The sequence below is a fragment of the Ptychodera flava genome, chromosome 6 (assembly GCF_041260155.1).
Source record: "Ptychodera flava strain L36383 chromosome 6, AS_Pfla_20210202, whole genome shotgun sequence".
NCBI lineage: Eukaryota > Metazoa > Hemichordata > Enteropneusta > Ptychoderidae > Ptychodera > Ptychodera flava.
This window is the reverse complement of record NC_091933.1, coordinates 27,340,692-27,356,294: the sequence shown is the minus strand read 5'-3', so window position 1 is coordinate 27,356,294 and position 15,603 is coordinate 27,340,692. Positions and strand designations below refer to the sequence as shown.

General features: G+C 37.0%; 2 protein-coding genes across 3 annotated transcripts in view; one reads left to right on the top strand and one right to left on the bottom strand.

Annotated features, from left to right (window-relative positions):
- LOC139135361 (adhesion G protein-coupled receptor B3-like) overlaps positions 1–15,603 on the bottom strand; it is a 98,872-nt gene that overhangs the window by 17,427 nt on the left and 65,842 nt on the right. For both annotated transcript variants that reach the window (XM_070702711.1, XM_070702712.1), the window contains exons 3-6: positions 3,496–3,687; positions 1,994–2,287; positions 1,126–1,308; positions 89–361 (exon numbers count right to left, since the gene is read on the bottom strand). In XM_070702711.1, the coding sequence (XP_070558812.1) occupies positions 89–361; positions 1,126–1,308; positions 1,994–2,287; positions 3,496–3,687 (942 nt within the window). The remainder of the gene's footprint in view (positions 1–88; positions 362–1,125; positions 1,309–1,993; positions 2,288–3,495; positions 3,688–15,603) is intronic.
- Positions 4,105–15,603, top strand: part of LOC139135359 (centrosomal protein of 83 kDa-like) — a 35,697-nt gene continuing 24,198 nt past the window's right edge. The window contains exons 1-7 of the mRNA XM_070702708.1: positions 4,105–4,242; positions 7,813–8,066; positions 8,676–8,826; positions 10,612–10,836; positions 11,922–12,170; positions 12,483–12,729; positions 14,442–14,585. Coding sequence (XP_070558809.1) covers positions 7,912–8,066; positions 8,676–8,826; positions 10,612–10,836; positions 11,922–12,170; positions 12,483–12,729; positions 14,442–14,585 — 1,171 coding nt within the window. The 5' untranslated portion in view covers positions 4,105–4,242; positions 7,813–7,911. The remainder of the gene's footprint in view (positions 4,243–7,812; positions 8,067–8,675; positions 8,827–10,611; positions 10,837–11,921; positions 12,171–12,482; positions 12,730–14,441; positions 14,586–15,603) is intronic.

Here is a 15,603-nt window from a genome sequence, read left to right as displayed (position 1 = left end):
ACATACTTATACGACTCATGTGATTAGATGAGAAAGTAAAACAAGTTGTTATGGTTGCCTCTCTGAATAAAAGAGGGAAACAGATTACCTGAAGTATAAATAAAGAAATCTGAACTTCTGTAGCTACCCCTGCCATCCTTGCATATGTCATCTGGCCACGTTGTTAGATACTCATCTGAGTAGTCAAGGCTCTTGTGGCAATAGCCATTACCCACAGAGAACATTGCAGCCCCATATGCAGCTCTGGCACACTTCACGGTAGCCACCGCCCGCTTCGTAGGGTCGCCATCCAGCACAGAAATATTCTCATTTTCCAAACTTTCAGGTAGGCTATACTTACGGCAGCCTAACCATCTATAAACTGTCCAAGTGAAATGATGAGATAAATAAATATAAAAAAGAAGACAGGATATCAGATGTTAACAGTGAAGGAAATGAGAGCTGAAATATTGCCTCAGAACAAAAGTATAGTTAAAGGGGCAACTTTTTAAAAGCCGACAGTGCATCCTGCCGAACCGGTATGTTTACAGTTATACCTACTCCTCATGAACATCTACTGACAACATTGAACCACTGATAAAGGTACCATAATGTGCCTCAGGGACTCGGACTCTCAAACTTTTCCAATGTTCTTTTGGCCTACCACTTATGGGGGCTCATTTTGATGCTAATGGAATAAATAAAGTTTCCGTTGGTTAAATTTTGTGAAAATCCGGAATTTTATTTTCCCCATAGAGATAAAACAGGATGGCGGCCACTTTGAATTTCAAATATCAGTAAATATTGGTTTTCTTGTACCAAAATTTTCATGATGACTCCCAATTTTAATAATTGATTTTGAAAGAGAATGGTTGAAAATTTGCTTGAGGATTATTTGAGCAAAGTTTAAGTCTGAAGTTCATTTTCCACTCGCAAACTACCTTCCAAGTCCAAGTCCAGTCTGGTCAAATCAAGATATTATCATCTTTTCAGAGTTAATGTTGCGATAAGTGGTATTTGTAACGATTTTCATTCCAAGTATACTATGAGAGCACAATTTTTTTATTGAATTTTTCACATTTAGTTCAATGGGTACAGGTAATAGGCAAAATCACCGTTATGGATTGTAAAAACCCAGATCCTCACCATCTGTTGGTTCTTGATCAGCCCAAGGACAGGGATCTTCGTTACATGACTGGTACTGAAATGACTCTCCTTCGCATTCATCGCTGGCTACGCAGAATCTTTCTCTGGTTTGATTGCCACCTGCACATGCTGCTTCACAGGACGACCATACCGTCCAACCAGTCCACTCACCAACGTGCGTACCTGGAATGGTTGTCACAAATATGGGTTCATACACCACAGTAGCTTTATTGGGTGAATCACCAAATATCAATGTGATTGTTCCAAACAGTATTGTTATGTCATGTTTTGGGAATAACAAATATTTATCCATGAACCTGTTTGGTTTTATTTTCACGTAATGTAACCATTAGTCTATTCCGATGCATTTTGATCAAAATTTCCTCATGAGCTCTACATCATGTCATACAATACAATCCCATTTAAGTTCCATCATTTTCAAGAACACCATCCATTAGTTTTTTTCACTCTTCAAAATACGAATTTCAAGATTTCAGAATCATGTTGAGGTGGTTGAAAAGGACAGAACAATGTGCAGTACCAAAAAGACCTTACATAATATGTTTTGACAACGTCAATGCAAAGGAAAAAGTAAATGATCCAACCAAAGCCAAAGGTACATTGATTTTAAAAAACTACAGTGAATTTGAAGTTGTGACATGCGCTAGTGAGTATCGCATGTGACCCTATCGGAGCAACATGGCCAAGACTGTTGTTTTGTGGTTTTCTCCATCGGAGGTGTAATATTATGTTACCAATCACTATCTGAAGGAAATCATGGCGAGTGATAGATCGATTGTTTGTTCACTTTGCGCTTTTGATATCACTGTGAAAAAATCACACCAACAAAAAAAGACAGCCTGTCTACCTGGGTCGGAAGTGTAGACATCCATATTTGTCCTTCCACGACCTGTGCCACCATCACACCTTGTACCAGGGCCTTTCAAGTAAAACTTGCGAACGGCAACAGATGAAGACAAACATTCTCCTCCGTTCCTCAGTGCAAATATGTCAAAGCCAAGATCAGTGGCTGCTATGGCGCACCTTTCTACAGGATGTGACCTCTCATTCCAATCACCATACAGGACAGGTGAACCTTCTCCTTCGATTGAGTCGATTTGTGGGGAATCCAGCGATGTCCAGCAACCAATGTGGAAAATGACTGCAGAGAGTGATATATATTGGAAGCTATCAGTACAACACTTACATCATTTTGAAGACCGGAGATAAGAACTGATGTTAGTTGACCAAGCAGTAACTGGTACTGCTCTAAATGTGATACCAAGAAATTCAGCATCACTTCTGAAAAACTAACATTTAATGGAGGTATTAATGACAGTAAATGTTCTTGTATGATTATGATTACTAGTAATCATAATCATACAAGAACATTTACTGTCATTAATACCTCCATTAAATGTAGGTAGGTAATTATGGCTTTGTTCTTAAAAGTTATGAAGTCATCTCTTCAGCATGACTATGGCCATACTACATTGTCTCTCATGCATAAAGCTATAGTTTTCTTCCCTTTGTCCGTATCAGGCATGTACAGCTGAGCACTTTTAGGGTTAATGTAAAAGGAAGGATTTTTGGTTCAAAAGTGTTTTGTTTTTTCAGAACACTAAACCAACTAATAACTATGATATTCACTGCACACATTGTGTTTTTTTGTTAAGAAACTTCGAATACAATACTGAACGTTTCTGGTTCACTTTGTCAACGACTTCATTTCACAATTTAATTTGGCAAGACTTCCCGTAATTGTACTTCAACTGCGCCCACCATTGTATAAGAAAGTTGGGGAGGGCGCGAGGGGAAGTTTCCTGTTTTACATAAAATCTTCATTTCTGTCCTCATTACTTAGATTAATTAAATTTGAATGCCGTTGTTTTCCAATCATGTTCACTTCTGAGTTCTAACCTGCATTGTTTTTTGCACTAGACGTACCCTTATATTTTCATTTAGGAGTGATTTATGAACTACAGATATCAAATTGTTATAAATATCTATAACCTCAGTCGCTTATGGTTAGATCAGTACACGGCGAAGGTCGCTGTACGAATCTCTTACTATTAAACGCATACACTGATACAGCAGCCTTCGCCGTGTATAAAACCACAACGACTGCATAAAAACGCTATAATACTTACTGTATTGGCATGGATTATTGCCTGTATTTTAGCTGAATAGTGCATATACAGGTGAATACAGTTAATAATCCATTGCTTGTATTCAGAAAGCCTGTATTCATGTGGATTCATGTGAATTCACGTGTATTATTCTATAATACAGGCAACTTATTAATGTGAATTTATCTGTATTATTGCGTTTTCATGCAGTGCAAGCGACTGCGTCTTAGTTTTAACACACCTGGGCAGGGGTCTGTGTAACATTCCCTTGTGTCGACGATCGTTTCATTCTCAATGTCACAGTGTACAGCAGAAGACGGAAGTCCTGTCACATTTTGACGGACGCATGTGCTGTTGCGTTCCTCTATTCCAGTATTATTGCAGGCTTCACTGCATACGGACCACTCCGTGTCATTTTGCCAATAGAGTCCATCTGCATGAGATAAACAGATGAGAGAAATGAATGATCTACAGAGCCAAAACAACGATATTAAATGTAGTGGACAATGGAGGACGATGGGGAAAAGAATCGTGAAGTCTGTTGGTGAAAGATGAAACAGTAGAAACCTTGAAAATACCGCCGGAAACAGCTGCAGACGAAATGACTACCCGGTACATGTAAATAAACAAACTTCAAAAGTATCATTTTTAAAACAATTGCACATTTCGGGGAAGTGTCCGAAAAATCAATGAAATCTATATTTTGATAGTTTATTTTAAGTTTCTCCCCTGCATAGTATATTCGCTCTATAAAAATCAAAACATCAAAAAAATATTTGTTCATAAACAGATTCATTACTAGTAGCCTAGGAGGTATTGGGATTACCTCCCATGTTACAACGCGAACGATATTTAACAGCGCATGCGTAGTCTCTCAGCGATATTTAATTTACCGTTAAAGCGTCGAGTCTGTCTCGTATTTCGTCGATGTTTTCAAGCCGTTCCCGCATGCATTAGAAATATTTGACTTTTCAGGGTTCTCAGGAAGGTTAGTACTCTAGAATAATTTACTGAATATAATCGAGCAAGGAAGGGACTTCTCGTAATATCTGTGCATAATTCACAGAAGCTGGCTGCCAGGATAGCGTCCCTGTTCGCGTTCGTTAGCAACGGTTTCACATTCCTTCGTTTTATTCGGACAGTGATTTCAACAGGATATGGCTGCATCTCTCGCACAACATTCACGGAATACAAATCGAAAATGATGATTCCACTTTGGCTATATCTAGCGGCGCTGCATGAATATTTCTGTTGCATTTTGCGTGTAATTGCACCAGAATTTTGCAGAGAAAATAAATGCTGGGTCAAAGCGTCAAATCACCGCCATCAGCGGCCACATCCGTTTACTGATCAGCGCCCGGAAGTTCAATTGTGAATTTTACACAATGTCGTGTTCATTACGTAAATTCCACAGGTCCCGTTTGATAGGGACAAACTGTTATTACATCTTACGTATTGGTGTAGGAAAAATTCATTTCATGCAAAGATACACGCTCGTAGCTGCGGTCATACTGTTGGGCATTTTATAGGGGTGTGTCCTGTTTTCGAACGCCACTCAACAATACTATAGCCTCAATTCTCACGTCCAACGGTGTATTGCATTATTACCTTTTACTAGAGGGATTGCAATGTACCGACAGTTTACAGGTTACATGTTGAGCCTATAGCTACAAAGTAACTCTCCTTGCAGGTCTGTGTTACATGTTACAATGCTAGTCTTTAATCATGGAGGACTCCTAGTGACCTGCTGCATGCACCGTGTTTCAAAGCAATGCTCACAGAAACATCATCCGGATCAACCAGGGTCAATTTCATGTTCTTATCTCAAATCTGAACATGTTGATGTGAGGCAGAATCTGCTTGAAACATTCTTTATGGTTGCTTGTTTTGCATGCTGCACTGGTGTACGAACAACAGGTCTGGTCAAGTTTTATAGAACTCACTTGAAACTTTGCCAAATACATGTGTCATAGTTCATATCAAAGGATTCCAAACTTAACGCCAGATAACCATTTTGAAGACATTTATCATTTACCTTTGAAAGGCACTTGTATACAGGCTTTTTAAAGGCAGTGTCATAACATCAGCCCCTACTGACAACATCAGCAATGTGTACACATGTACATGTATATATGTAACACTCAAATTTGCAGTAATGATACTAAATAAATAAGATCCTGCAGAGTTGATTTGACTAAAGCTAAATTAGCTTTAACTTTTGGCGTTTTTTTTCTTTGTATTCTTGTTTTATTTGTAAAGTACAGTTGCCTAAATCGTGTCTAAATGTCTAAAGTTATGTTTGTAATTATGCCAGCATCTTGTCAGCCACTGGTCCAAATTAGAATTCACTTGTCATCTTTGTCGTTACTTATTGTTCGCAATGTGCGTTGTTGGTTGGCAAGGCAAACTGTTTGTATTTTATCATACCCAGGGGAGAACTTGAAGAATTAGGAAATGTAAAATGAGCAGTTACAAGATGATCGAAAGATACAGCTGCTGCTATTGTGCCTATGACTTAGGTCGTCATCTAGGATGTTAGTAAGATCAGTACAGTGTAAATGTTAATTGTCAATGAGGTAAATGTCTTCAGTAATGAATAGCAAGTTAGCAAGTCGTCATTAATGAATGGCTAGTTGGCCTTTTGTTGTAAGAGATTACAATGATGATTAAAATTGTATATCGAGTGAAAAAGGTAATTGCACACGACTGTTCAGGACAGGGCAGCTCTACTGAAATGAAGGCAATTTTCACACTCAAAATTTGATGACGTCAATAATATAGTAAAGATATTTCCTAATATCAAAGACATTCAATTGTGTTAGTATTCACAGTCACAATAATCCTCTAACACAGCCAGGCTAATTAAGAAAATGTGAAATGACATTTAAAATGAATATTTAAAATTATCATAGAATGTAAATATACATGTACCATGCTATTTAATGGCAGGAGTGTCAAAGAATTGCCTGAGTACTGTAGCTCCCTGGTGGGACATTGGCCTAATATTTGCAGTTTGTTGAGTTAATGGATCATTTTTCATTTTTTTTATTTTCTTAAAATAATTACTCATGACAGACCTCATGGTTACAACATATGAATTATGTCTCGCCCATATACGAGACCATATGGAAATTGAAAAGAGAAAGAAAAAATCTGCGTCACATCTGTTACCATCATCAAAGCTCTGACAGTTTCCATAAACAGGATATTAATATATGAACCACAAACACAACAACTGATAGCCATTCAAAGGTTATTAAAAATCATTAAAGGTTATGCAACTTTTTGACATCACTCTAAATGGAAGCCATCAATAATATTGATTTTAAGGACAACCCCTGTTCTCATGCAGAATTGAAAACAGAGTTGACAGTGTGGGTAACAGCTGTTGCAAGATTAAACTGGTTTCTTTTTGAAAAGGGTGTAATCTGTGTTACTGGCATACATTCAATTGTTTGAGACACATGAATTATTGTCAGTGTGGCTCTGTTGAAGGAGACCACAAATTTAGTGTGATACCGTGACATTCCATTTTATGTGCCATATTGGTGAAGTACCAGTATTGTACAGAAAGACTGTAAACACCTAAATAATCACAGTTTTCAGAGTTAACCTCTGTGAACCTTGACTCAAAGTTCAGTTCAGAATGTTAGAAAGCACAAATTGCAGTAGACAGTCTTTCTTTTTGCAAAACTAGGGTATGTTAGTACTTATCTAATCTGAAAACTGTCTGGATGTTTTGTTGGCACTGTTAGTGACAGTTTCTGTAGCACATGAATGAAAGCTGTTGACAGCTGTGTGGAATTTGATAATAGAATTTGTAGACTATCCTTGACTGGAACTTGGAAGCCAGCTACCCAGTGACAGCAAGTGGGCACAGTGCCAATGTGCCGTGTATGAATTGCTTTAAAAAGGAGTGAATAAAATACAAACTACCAAAATATGAAGTCTGAAACAATAAGCAAATAATTTTATTTGCTACAAAGAATGATCTATCAATTGTTACCACACGAATGTCAGTCCCTTTGGACAAGTTGGCCTTCTCTTATTAAGCAGGAAAACCAATTTCCCATTTTACTAATCAAGTTAATTTACATGTATTTTATTAGTTGTAGTAAGTGTTTTTTTCAGAGAAATCTGATAAACACGCATACCAAGCACCAAAATCAGTCAAACAGTTGACAGCTCTGTTTACTACAAGAGTATCCGTGAACATTAGATATGTGGATTATGTGATAGAACCTCTCTATCAAATGAAAGATAACCTTTTCTATACCTCATGACATTTTTTAAATGAAAATAATTGTTTTAGGTAATGTGTAGCATGTTTCCATCAAGTATAAATATTTGCAGTCATTGCTGTATTTCAAAATAATGCTATTGATATCATAGTGATGCAAAAGGCAATACAATTTTTCTTAGTGTAAAATTTCAGGGTGAGACATGGTTGCAGAGATACTCTGCACAGAATCTCGTATTCCACTGCAAATCTGTATAGTGTTTTGATGTATTAGAGCATTTTTAACTCGTCTTCCTTCCTCTTACTTTTAATCTGTAGGTGAAAGAGAGCAATCCGCCCCCAACTGTTGCAATCTTCTCGTTTTGCTGTATTCTACCCTTGCCTACTTCCTAGTTGTTTCCGGGGGACATAAGCAGAATGGCAACTGGTCAGCTGTCGGCAAGCATGCCCATGACGGGCACTATTCCCAAACTGGCCCAGGAAACTGAACTACAGAAAATGTTGGCCGATGAAAGAATGAGATGTGAAATGCATAAAACCAACTACCAGACGCTAAAAGCAGAACATCAAAGGTATATCAAACTTGCGTGTTTGAGTGCAACGTGTGTCATTTGGTTGATATTACTGGTATGTTTCATATAATGAAAATTTTTAAAAATCCAGATAGATTTGTGAAATTTTACTGTTCGTAGCTTCATGGTGTTTATGTAGTTTTCTGCCTCAAAATATTTGTGAATACCAGCTTTTTGAATTATATACGGGCATACGCAACAAAGGTTCGTACTGACTGTAAAGTAGCTTTATGTATACTCATTTTCCATTCGATGTTTCGGGTTGGCAGGATCCAAGATTAATGTTTGCCAATTGTTCCTTGGACACTTTAAAAGCATGGCCAGACACAAAATTCCTTATAGACTTTCTCAATTAGCGCTAAACTGTCCCTTTTTATTAAATTGGTAAACTCAGTGATACCAAGGCAGTACTTGTGTTAGTATAGATACCCTTCTTCAACAGAAGAAATGTGTGTGTAGCTGGCAGTAATTTGATTTTCCTTGTGCACCAATCAAACATTTTCCTACAAAAGTTCCACTTTTCATCAATGAGTTTTATTCATCACACCTCTTTTCTCCCCTGGTGTTGGAGATCTCGTACACTCAGTGTATGTCATTTCTGTTTCTCAGGTTGATTGATGATTTTCAAAGGCTAGAGGCAGACTTTGCCAGACACAGCCAAGAGAGTAGTATGATGGAGGAAAAATGCCAAGCACTAGTTTCCAGAGCCAGGAAGGAACTTTCCGAGAAGACTGCTGAAGTAGAGGAACTGAAATCACAGGTACTGAACTCACTGCAATGGTTTCTCAACCAGTTTCTCTCAGCAGCTCATTCAGCCCTCATTCAGTCAGCACAACTGTCCAAGAGCTACACCTATGTAGTAAAGATGAGATACTTCAAGCCATGAGCAAGGTTTCTTTTTTACTGGGCTATTTGTATAAAACCATGCATTGCCCAGAAGTTTTTCTAAAAGTCTAGTCAGATGATACAGCTGTTTTAAGCAATGTCAGTTTTGCCATTGTGTGTTGTCCCATAATCTCAGGATTTTGACCCCTTTGTACTGGTTGTGCCCTGTCCTTTTACACAGCGCCCTCTATTGTTAGCCAGCAGGCACGTCTGCAATCAGCAATAATTATGGTAATGTGAAGAGAAGCGTGCCAGTGTCCAGTTTCATTTGTATAGCAACGATAATGAATTATTAATCCTTAGACCAGTTTGTTGGATAGTTAGTGATAAGTAAGTTTCAGTTCATCTAAATCTCTAATATGCTGCAGAGAGACACACTCCCTTCACTGGTTTTCAATATTCAAAATGAAGTCAGGGCAATACCAATTAATCCCCGGTGGAACTTATAGATTGTTCAAGTTCTCTTGGTTCTGCTTTGACATGAGGGAAGATTGTGCAGCAGTGTGCCATGTGTAAAGTGAAAGTCTCGTAATTATGTGATCAATCAATGTCTCACAGACAAAAAGAAATTTCTGAAAGGAAATGTGTAAAAAAAAGTTGCGAAAATTAATCTTGGATTTCAAGTGTTGATATAAGTGTGTAGAAATAAGTGACTTTGTTTATTTATTGGTACTATTACTACTATCAGTTTAATTCTCTCCGTATGTGTATTCAGCCGTATGAAACCTGTCTTTCAAACAGGAGTTGGATACTGTAGTTGTTGATAAGTTATTATAGTCTAGTATCTCAACTCCATCTTTTGGCCTTTGTCCATACTATAGTATGCATGAAAGCCAAATGACGGAGTCGAGATACTAGACTTAAGTTTTTAGTGCCCAACAAAAAAGAAGGAATAGTTTCCAAGGATTGTTCTGGGGGAGTCTGAGAATAAACGGCAGCACAAAGCCCTATAGCAAATTCTGTTCTGAGAAAATGCGACATTTCCTATATATTATAAGGTACATGGCCTCATGTAACCTCAGTTCACCCTCTCTGTCACATCTGAGTTTAGGGAGTAAATTGCTCCAAGCTCTTTATGTTCACCTCTCTAATAAATCTAACTCACAAGCTCTGCTGTTGAACTCTTGCCCGTTCCTACTGTTGCAAAAATTTGACAGGATTACCGCCGTTCATATTGAATATATAGTTGTGGCTTTCAGAAGTAAATAGCATGATGACAAACTTTGTGAGATCTGAAACATATAGTCCATGGTGAACCCTCGTTTTAACTGGCTAAGTTTACATATTATACTAAGTACTACTCCTGATGATGATGATGATGATATCTTTTCTGTCACCATCTTGAATAAAGTGTAGTTGCAGTGTAATAATCAATTGCTGACACCTGTCATTTCTCAATGAGTGACCCCGTAAACTAAAATTGTACAGCCCTGTGTGGAGCAAACTGATGTATGATTGAGATCTTTACTATATTAAATTTATGCCTATCTTAAACCTTAATGCAATTGTGCATCATAATAAAAATATGAATGTGTCAATTTTTTTTACTTAACTAGTAATTTGAAAAGTCCTTGCTCACTTCAGTTCTTTGTTTAATCACATTGAAGAGAAAATAAATAATTGTCAGTATAATTATCTCTCAAATATTCTTCTTTTACAGATCATAACACCACAGAAACTGGACTTGATGAAGCTGAAGCTAGCCGAGGAGCTGGAACAGCCGACGCGAGAGCGAATGGTGAGGATGGAGGCTGAGGTGGAGAAATACCGAAACGATTTCAACAAACTCCGGTACGAGTACTCGTTTCTCAAGCAAGAGTACGAACACGAGAAGGCCGAGACTCAGAGAGTAATGGAGGAACTGAAAATCAAATACGAGAGTGAGGTAATGTGACACTGCAAAGCAAACACACTCTGTCAAATATGTCCAGTACGTTTATCTTTTGTCTGCTTGAAATTATCTTTTTATTAAATAACCACTGCAATTTTCTCCTCAGCCAGACTGCAAATTGTACCGCATTATGGAAACGCTTGTGACAATATTGGATGCAGTGAAGTGCCTTTTTTTATTTACCCATAGTTTGTGAAAACGTGACAACAGTTTGAAATTTTACCCCCTGGTTCAACACAAGAAGGAATGAATATTGGAAACCAAATGCTGTATTATCAACCTTTGCATCAGACAGGAAAAAATAGAATAATAGCATAGCATTTGCTTCCTTGCTGTTGTGAAATCTTTGTTAGCCTTCCATGAAAATGACTATCAATGTATTAAAATATTTTTTTCTAAAATATCACACTTTCTTGTTTTTTATCTTTTGTTTCATCTTCTTTTTTTTAGCAGAAGAAAGACAAAATTAAAATAGGGTTAATAGACATATATTATTTGCTTGAATGAAAGTGTGTGCAAACCACAACCATTTGTTTCAATATTAATGATTGTTCTGAATTTCAAGACAAATTGCTACGATTTCTAAGGGAAAGGAGAACATCTAATTTTGTCAACCCTGTAGAACTGAAATCAAAGGGAAGCAAACAGAGGCGAAACATGAAAAGGACAAGTTTGTTTGTTTTTTTCATTTCAAGCCTTGAAATGAATAGCTCGATTGAAATGTTAGGAATGGAGTCAGTCTTTGTAGTGAGTGGTGCTTCATGAGAGCTTCCAGTATTTGGGAATAACATAGCCACATGTTTGCAATCAGTCATTTCATAAAATCTGTCTCCAACGTTTTTAAGATTATAGATGGGGCATTATTTTGAAAAAGAAGTGTCCCCATAGTTTTGTGAAGCATAATCCCATGAAATCTGATGATGTCTATTGTTTTATTGAGTTAAAAAACACCATTTATGTGAGTGTTTTAAATTTCTGTGCCACTCATCAAAAGAAGTTTCATTTAATCTGTTGATCCAAAAAAAATCTCTGTCATGAATTTGACATACGGTAATTTTCGGTCATCGTTTCTTGATCAGATGGAAAACTTGCGCCGAGATCGGGAGACCATAGCTGCCAGGTTCTCATCAGAGAACAATCAAGATGCACAGCGGGTTCGGGTGCTACAGCGGGAGAACGCGCAGATGAACTTGAAGATGAAAGGACTACTGACGGAACTTGAGGAGATCAGAGCCCAGAGGGAGCAGGCTGGCTTGCAGTCAGATCATGTGGCTAGAATGCAAACCAAACAACTCACGGAAAACGCCGCTACAATCAAATCATTGGAGGTGAGAGGTGCAAACATCCTGCTAACTTTGAACTTGTACAACCATCCCTCTTTAGTACTCATAAATTATTTGACTTATAAAATTTAACAGTGTTTGTATTGGGAAGTTGTGAAAATGTGACAAATATGGCTAAATATTTATTTTGGGTATGGAAAATACTAAATCAATTCTTAGGTCATATTTGCCACATGTGTACAAATCGGCGTAACCTTGCAAGGTGAGTCAGGTTTGTCTGTGTGTCCATTTCTGCTTTGGTAAAAACCCAAACACCTCAAATTTGAAATGCAAATGTCTACGTGTTTCTTTTTACAGTCTGAGAAAGAATCCCTTAAGATGCATGTCAGTCAGCTGCAAGAGGAACTCAGCACGGCACTTGACATGCAGAAGACTGTGAACACCAGGGTGCATGATCTGGAGAAGGACAAAACCATGCTGAGAAGTCAGCTGGAGGAGGCGCTGCACAGGCACAAGATTGAAATGACCAACATGAAAATGGACGTGATCAAGAGCAAAGGGGAAATAGAAAGACAGAGGGACACGCTGGCCAATGAAGTTGAAGGTACTGTGAATGTCTGTGTGCAGTCTTTGTTTGCTGTTCACCCCATCAAGGAATGGGACATGCCAAGAAGAGATTCCATTTGGATATTTCCATCTACATGTATTGTTGTTCTCTTTGTCATTATCAGCACCAAGGGCTTTCTGTGTGTACACACCCCGTACTGGTACATGTATTCCCCTGAATATTGGTATTTGTTGTATCGGTATTTGTTGGTAATGTTTTGAGTGGTCGGAAAGATTCCTTATAGAGGCAGCAGATCTTCAATTAGGAATTTCATAGCAAATACACATGAAAGTCGACATGTAATTATTGGGAAAGGGGTGGAAAAAAAAGAGTTAAAATCAAAGACAGAGCAGTCCCAGGCCAGCATAAAGTGAGAGTCTGGTTTAGTCCTGTTGTTTGGACCTTGACACTGACGTAATAAGGTGAAGAGGTCAATATTCAAGTTAATGAAGCCCCTTCATTCAAACTGAAACCTTGAAATTGAAAAAAATGAATCAATGGCAACTATCTAAAAAATGAATCGATAGAAACGATCTCTTCTTCAGTGAATTTTTATCAAAACAAGAAAAATACCATTAAATACAAAGACATACTGAATGTTCATGCCGGCGATGAATGAAATATTGCCACTAAACTGTGCTCTGACAATTACAACCCATCAACGGAGGTAATAAGGTAGTCAAATTTTCCCATATCAATGTTGATGAATGGCATTGAAAGCCCTGCGGTATGTGTATTCACTTTTATTGATGTCCTTGTAAACGGAAGGGGTAATTCATACTCAGCATCTACTCCAGCAGTTTGGTTCACGAACATTTCCAATTAACCCAATCATTGTGTTACGTGACATCAGGGGGTATTTTGGTCCTTGAATTCAATGGCGGAGATGCGAATGAAAAAAAATAGAGAAGCTTCAATCATCAAAAATTATTATTGTGCTTTCGATAAATTGAAGGGAAAATGCACGCAAAGGCTGTTGAAGATAAATGTGCAACAAGGTCTTACATGGTTTTCTAATCAAAAGTCTGATGAGAGTTATGAGAGTGATGAGATTCCACTTGATGTTGGTGGATCTGAAAAACCATGATATTGACTTTGAGTGATAGAGTGTCAGGGGAAGGGACATAGATCACAGATGTGAAGTACTACAATCACAAATGGCTCTTTGCACTGTGACAGGCAAATTGAAATGTCAAGTGCATATTAGCAGTGAGAATCATGACTTAATTTCCAGAGTAACACACTTCTGATGAAATACGGTCCTTTTCATGCACTTAAAAAAGCCCATATAGTTTTGATGTTCGTCCTATATAAATGGAGGTATCATTGTTAGTTTCAATCTCTCCAGAAGAAATTAAGTCGTACAGGTTTTTTACGAAATATAAGCTATGATTATGAATAAACTAACAAAGATTTTATCAGAAAATTCACACACATCTGAACTGCATTTTGTTAAAACTTCACAAATATGCATGCTATTAATTGATTGATTTAGTCACCCATATCTGTAGTAGCCAATCACTGATTTTCATGTGGATGGCCAAACAAAAACAAGTCCATACTGCCAATGCTGTATAGTACTACTGAGATGCTGCGAATAAACATTGCTGAAATGACTAGTTTTATACCATACATGAGCAAATGCAAATTTGTAGTGTAGTAACTTTAATTAATAACTATTTGTTTGACCATTTACTTGTTTGTGACAGGCTGCAGAAGCAAAGTAGAAGTTTTACAGCATTCACTAGAGGCACAGACCTACACCCTGGCAGAGAAAGAAAAAGAGATGGTACGGAAAATCCAGGCCGCCCGGGAAGAGGAGTGGGAGAAAATAAACAGACTGGAAATGAAAAGTAAGTTTTGGTTAAAATTTCCTGGTTGACTACATGATCAGTAACACTTGTGTACCCTGTGACATTTGCAATGACATTGAACTATGGGGACAGTCTATCACTAAGTTTAGATTGTCAGGAGTAATTGAGCAAGTACAGTGTTAAGGGTACACAATTAGCTTTGTCTGAATCACATACTTGTCCCTACTCTATCGATGTCATTACCAAATCAAATTGGTGGCGAACACTGTTGATTTAAATTTGACAAATTGCAGAACTCACCCACCGTAATAATGGAAAAGGAAATGAGACTTTCATTACACTTGTCAAAGACCTTCACCCAGTCACTCTGTGTCATGAATAAATATGTAATTTTACCTCTGTGTGTGTGTGTGTGTGTGTATACCATTACATACTATTAGCATGTATAGTTACATCATTACAAACTATGATGCTAAAAGCAGAGCATTTTAAATAATAACATGAAGTACTTGAAGTGCAAAGTGTGTGTGTGTGTGTGTGCGCATGTATATATATATATATATATATATATATATATATATATATATATATATATATATATATATATATATATATATAATATATATATATATATGTGTATGTATATATATATATATATAATATATATATATATATATATATATATATATATATATATATATATATATATATATATATATATATATATATATATATATATATATATATATATATATATATATATATATATATATATAATAAGTATACAGATGTCCTTGTTGAAATTACAGTACTCGATGCTAAAGTAGAGCGTTGTACTGTAAATAATGATACAAATAACTTAAAGTACAAAGTAATAATATCCTCATCTGTCTGATGATTGCAGGATGCATGAAACTTATGTAACTATGTATATATGTGTGTGTGTCTGTGTCTGTGTGTGTGTCTGTGTATGTACTGCATTGCCGCGTCATTACCGTAGTTTTATTTAGCCTTTGTTCCAAGATGTAGACTTGACATAATTGATATAAACGGCAAA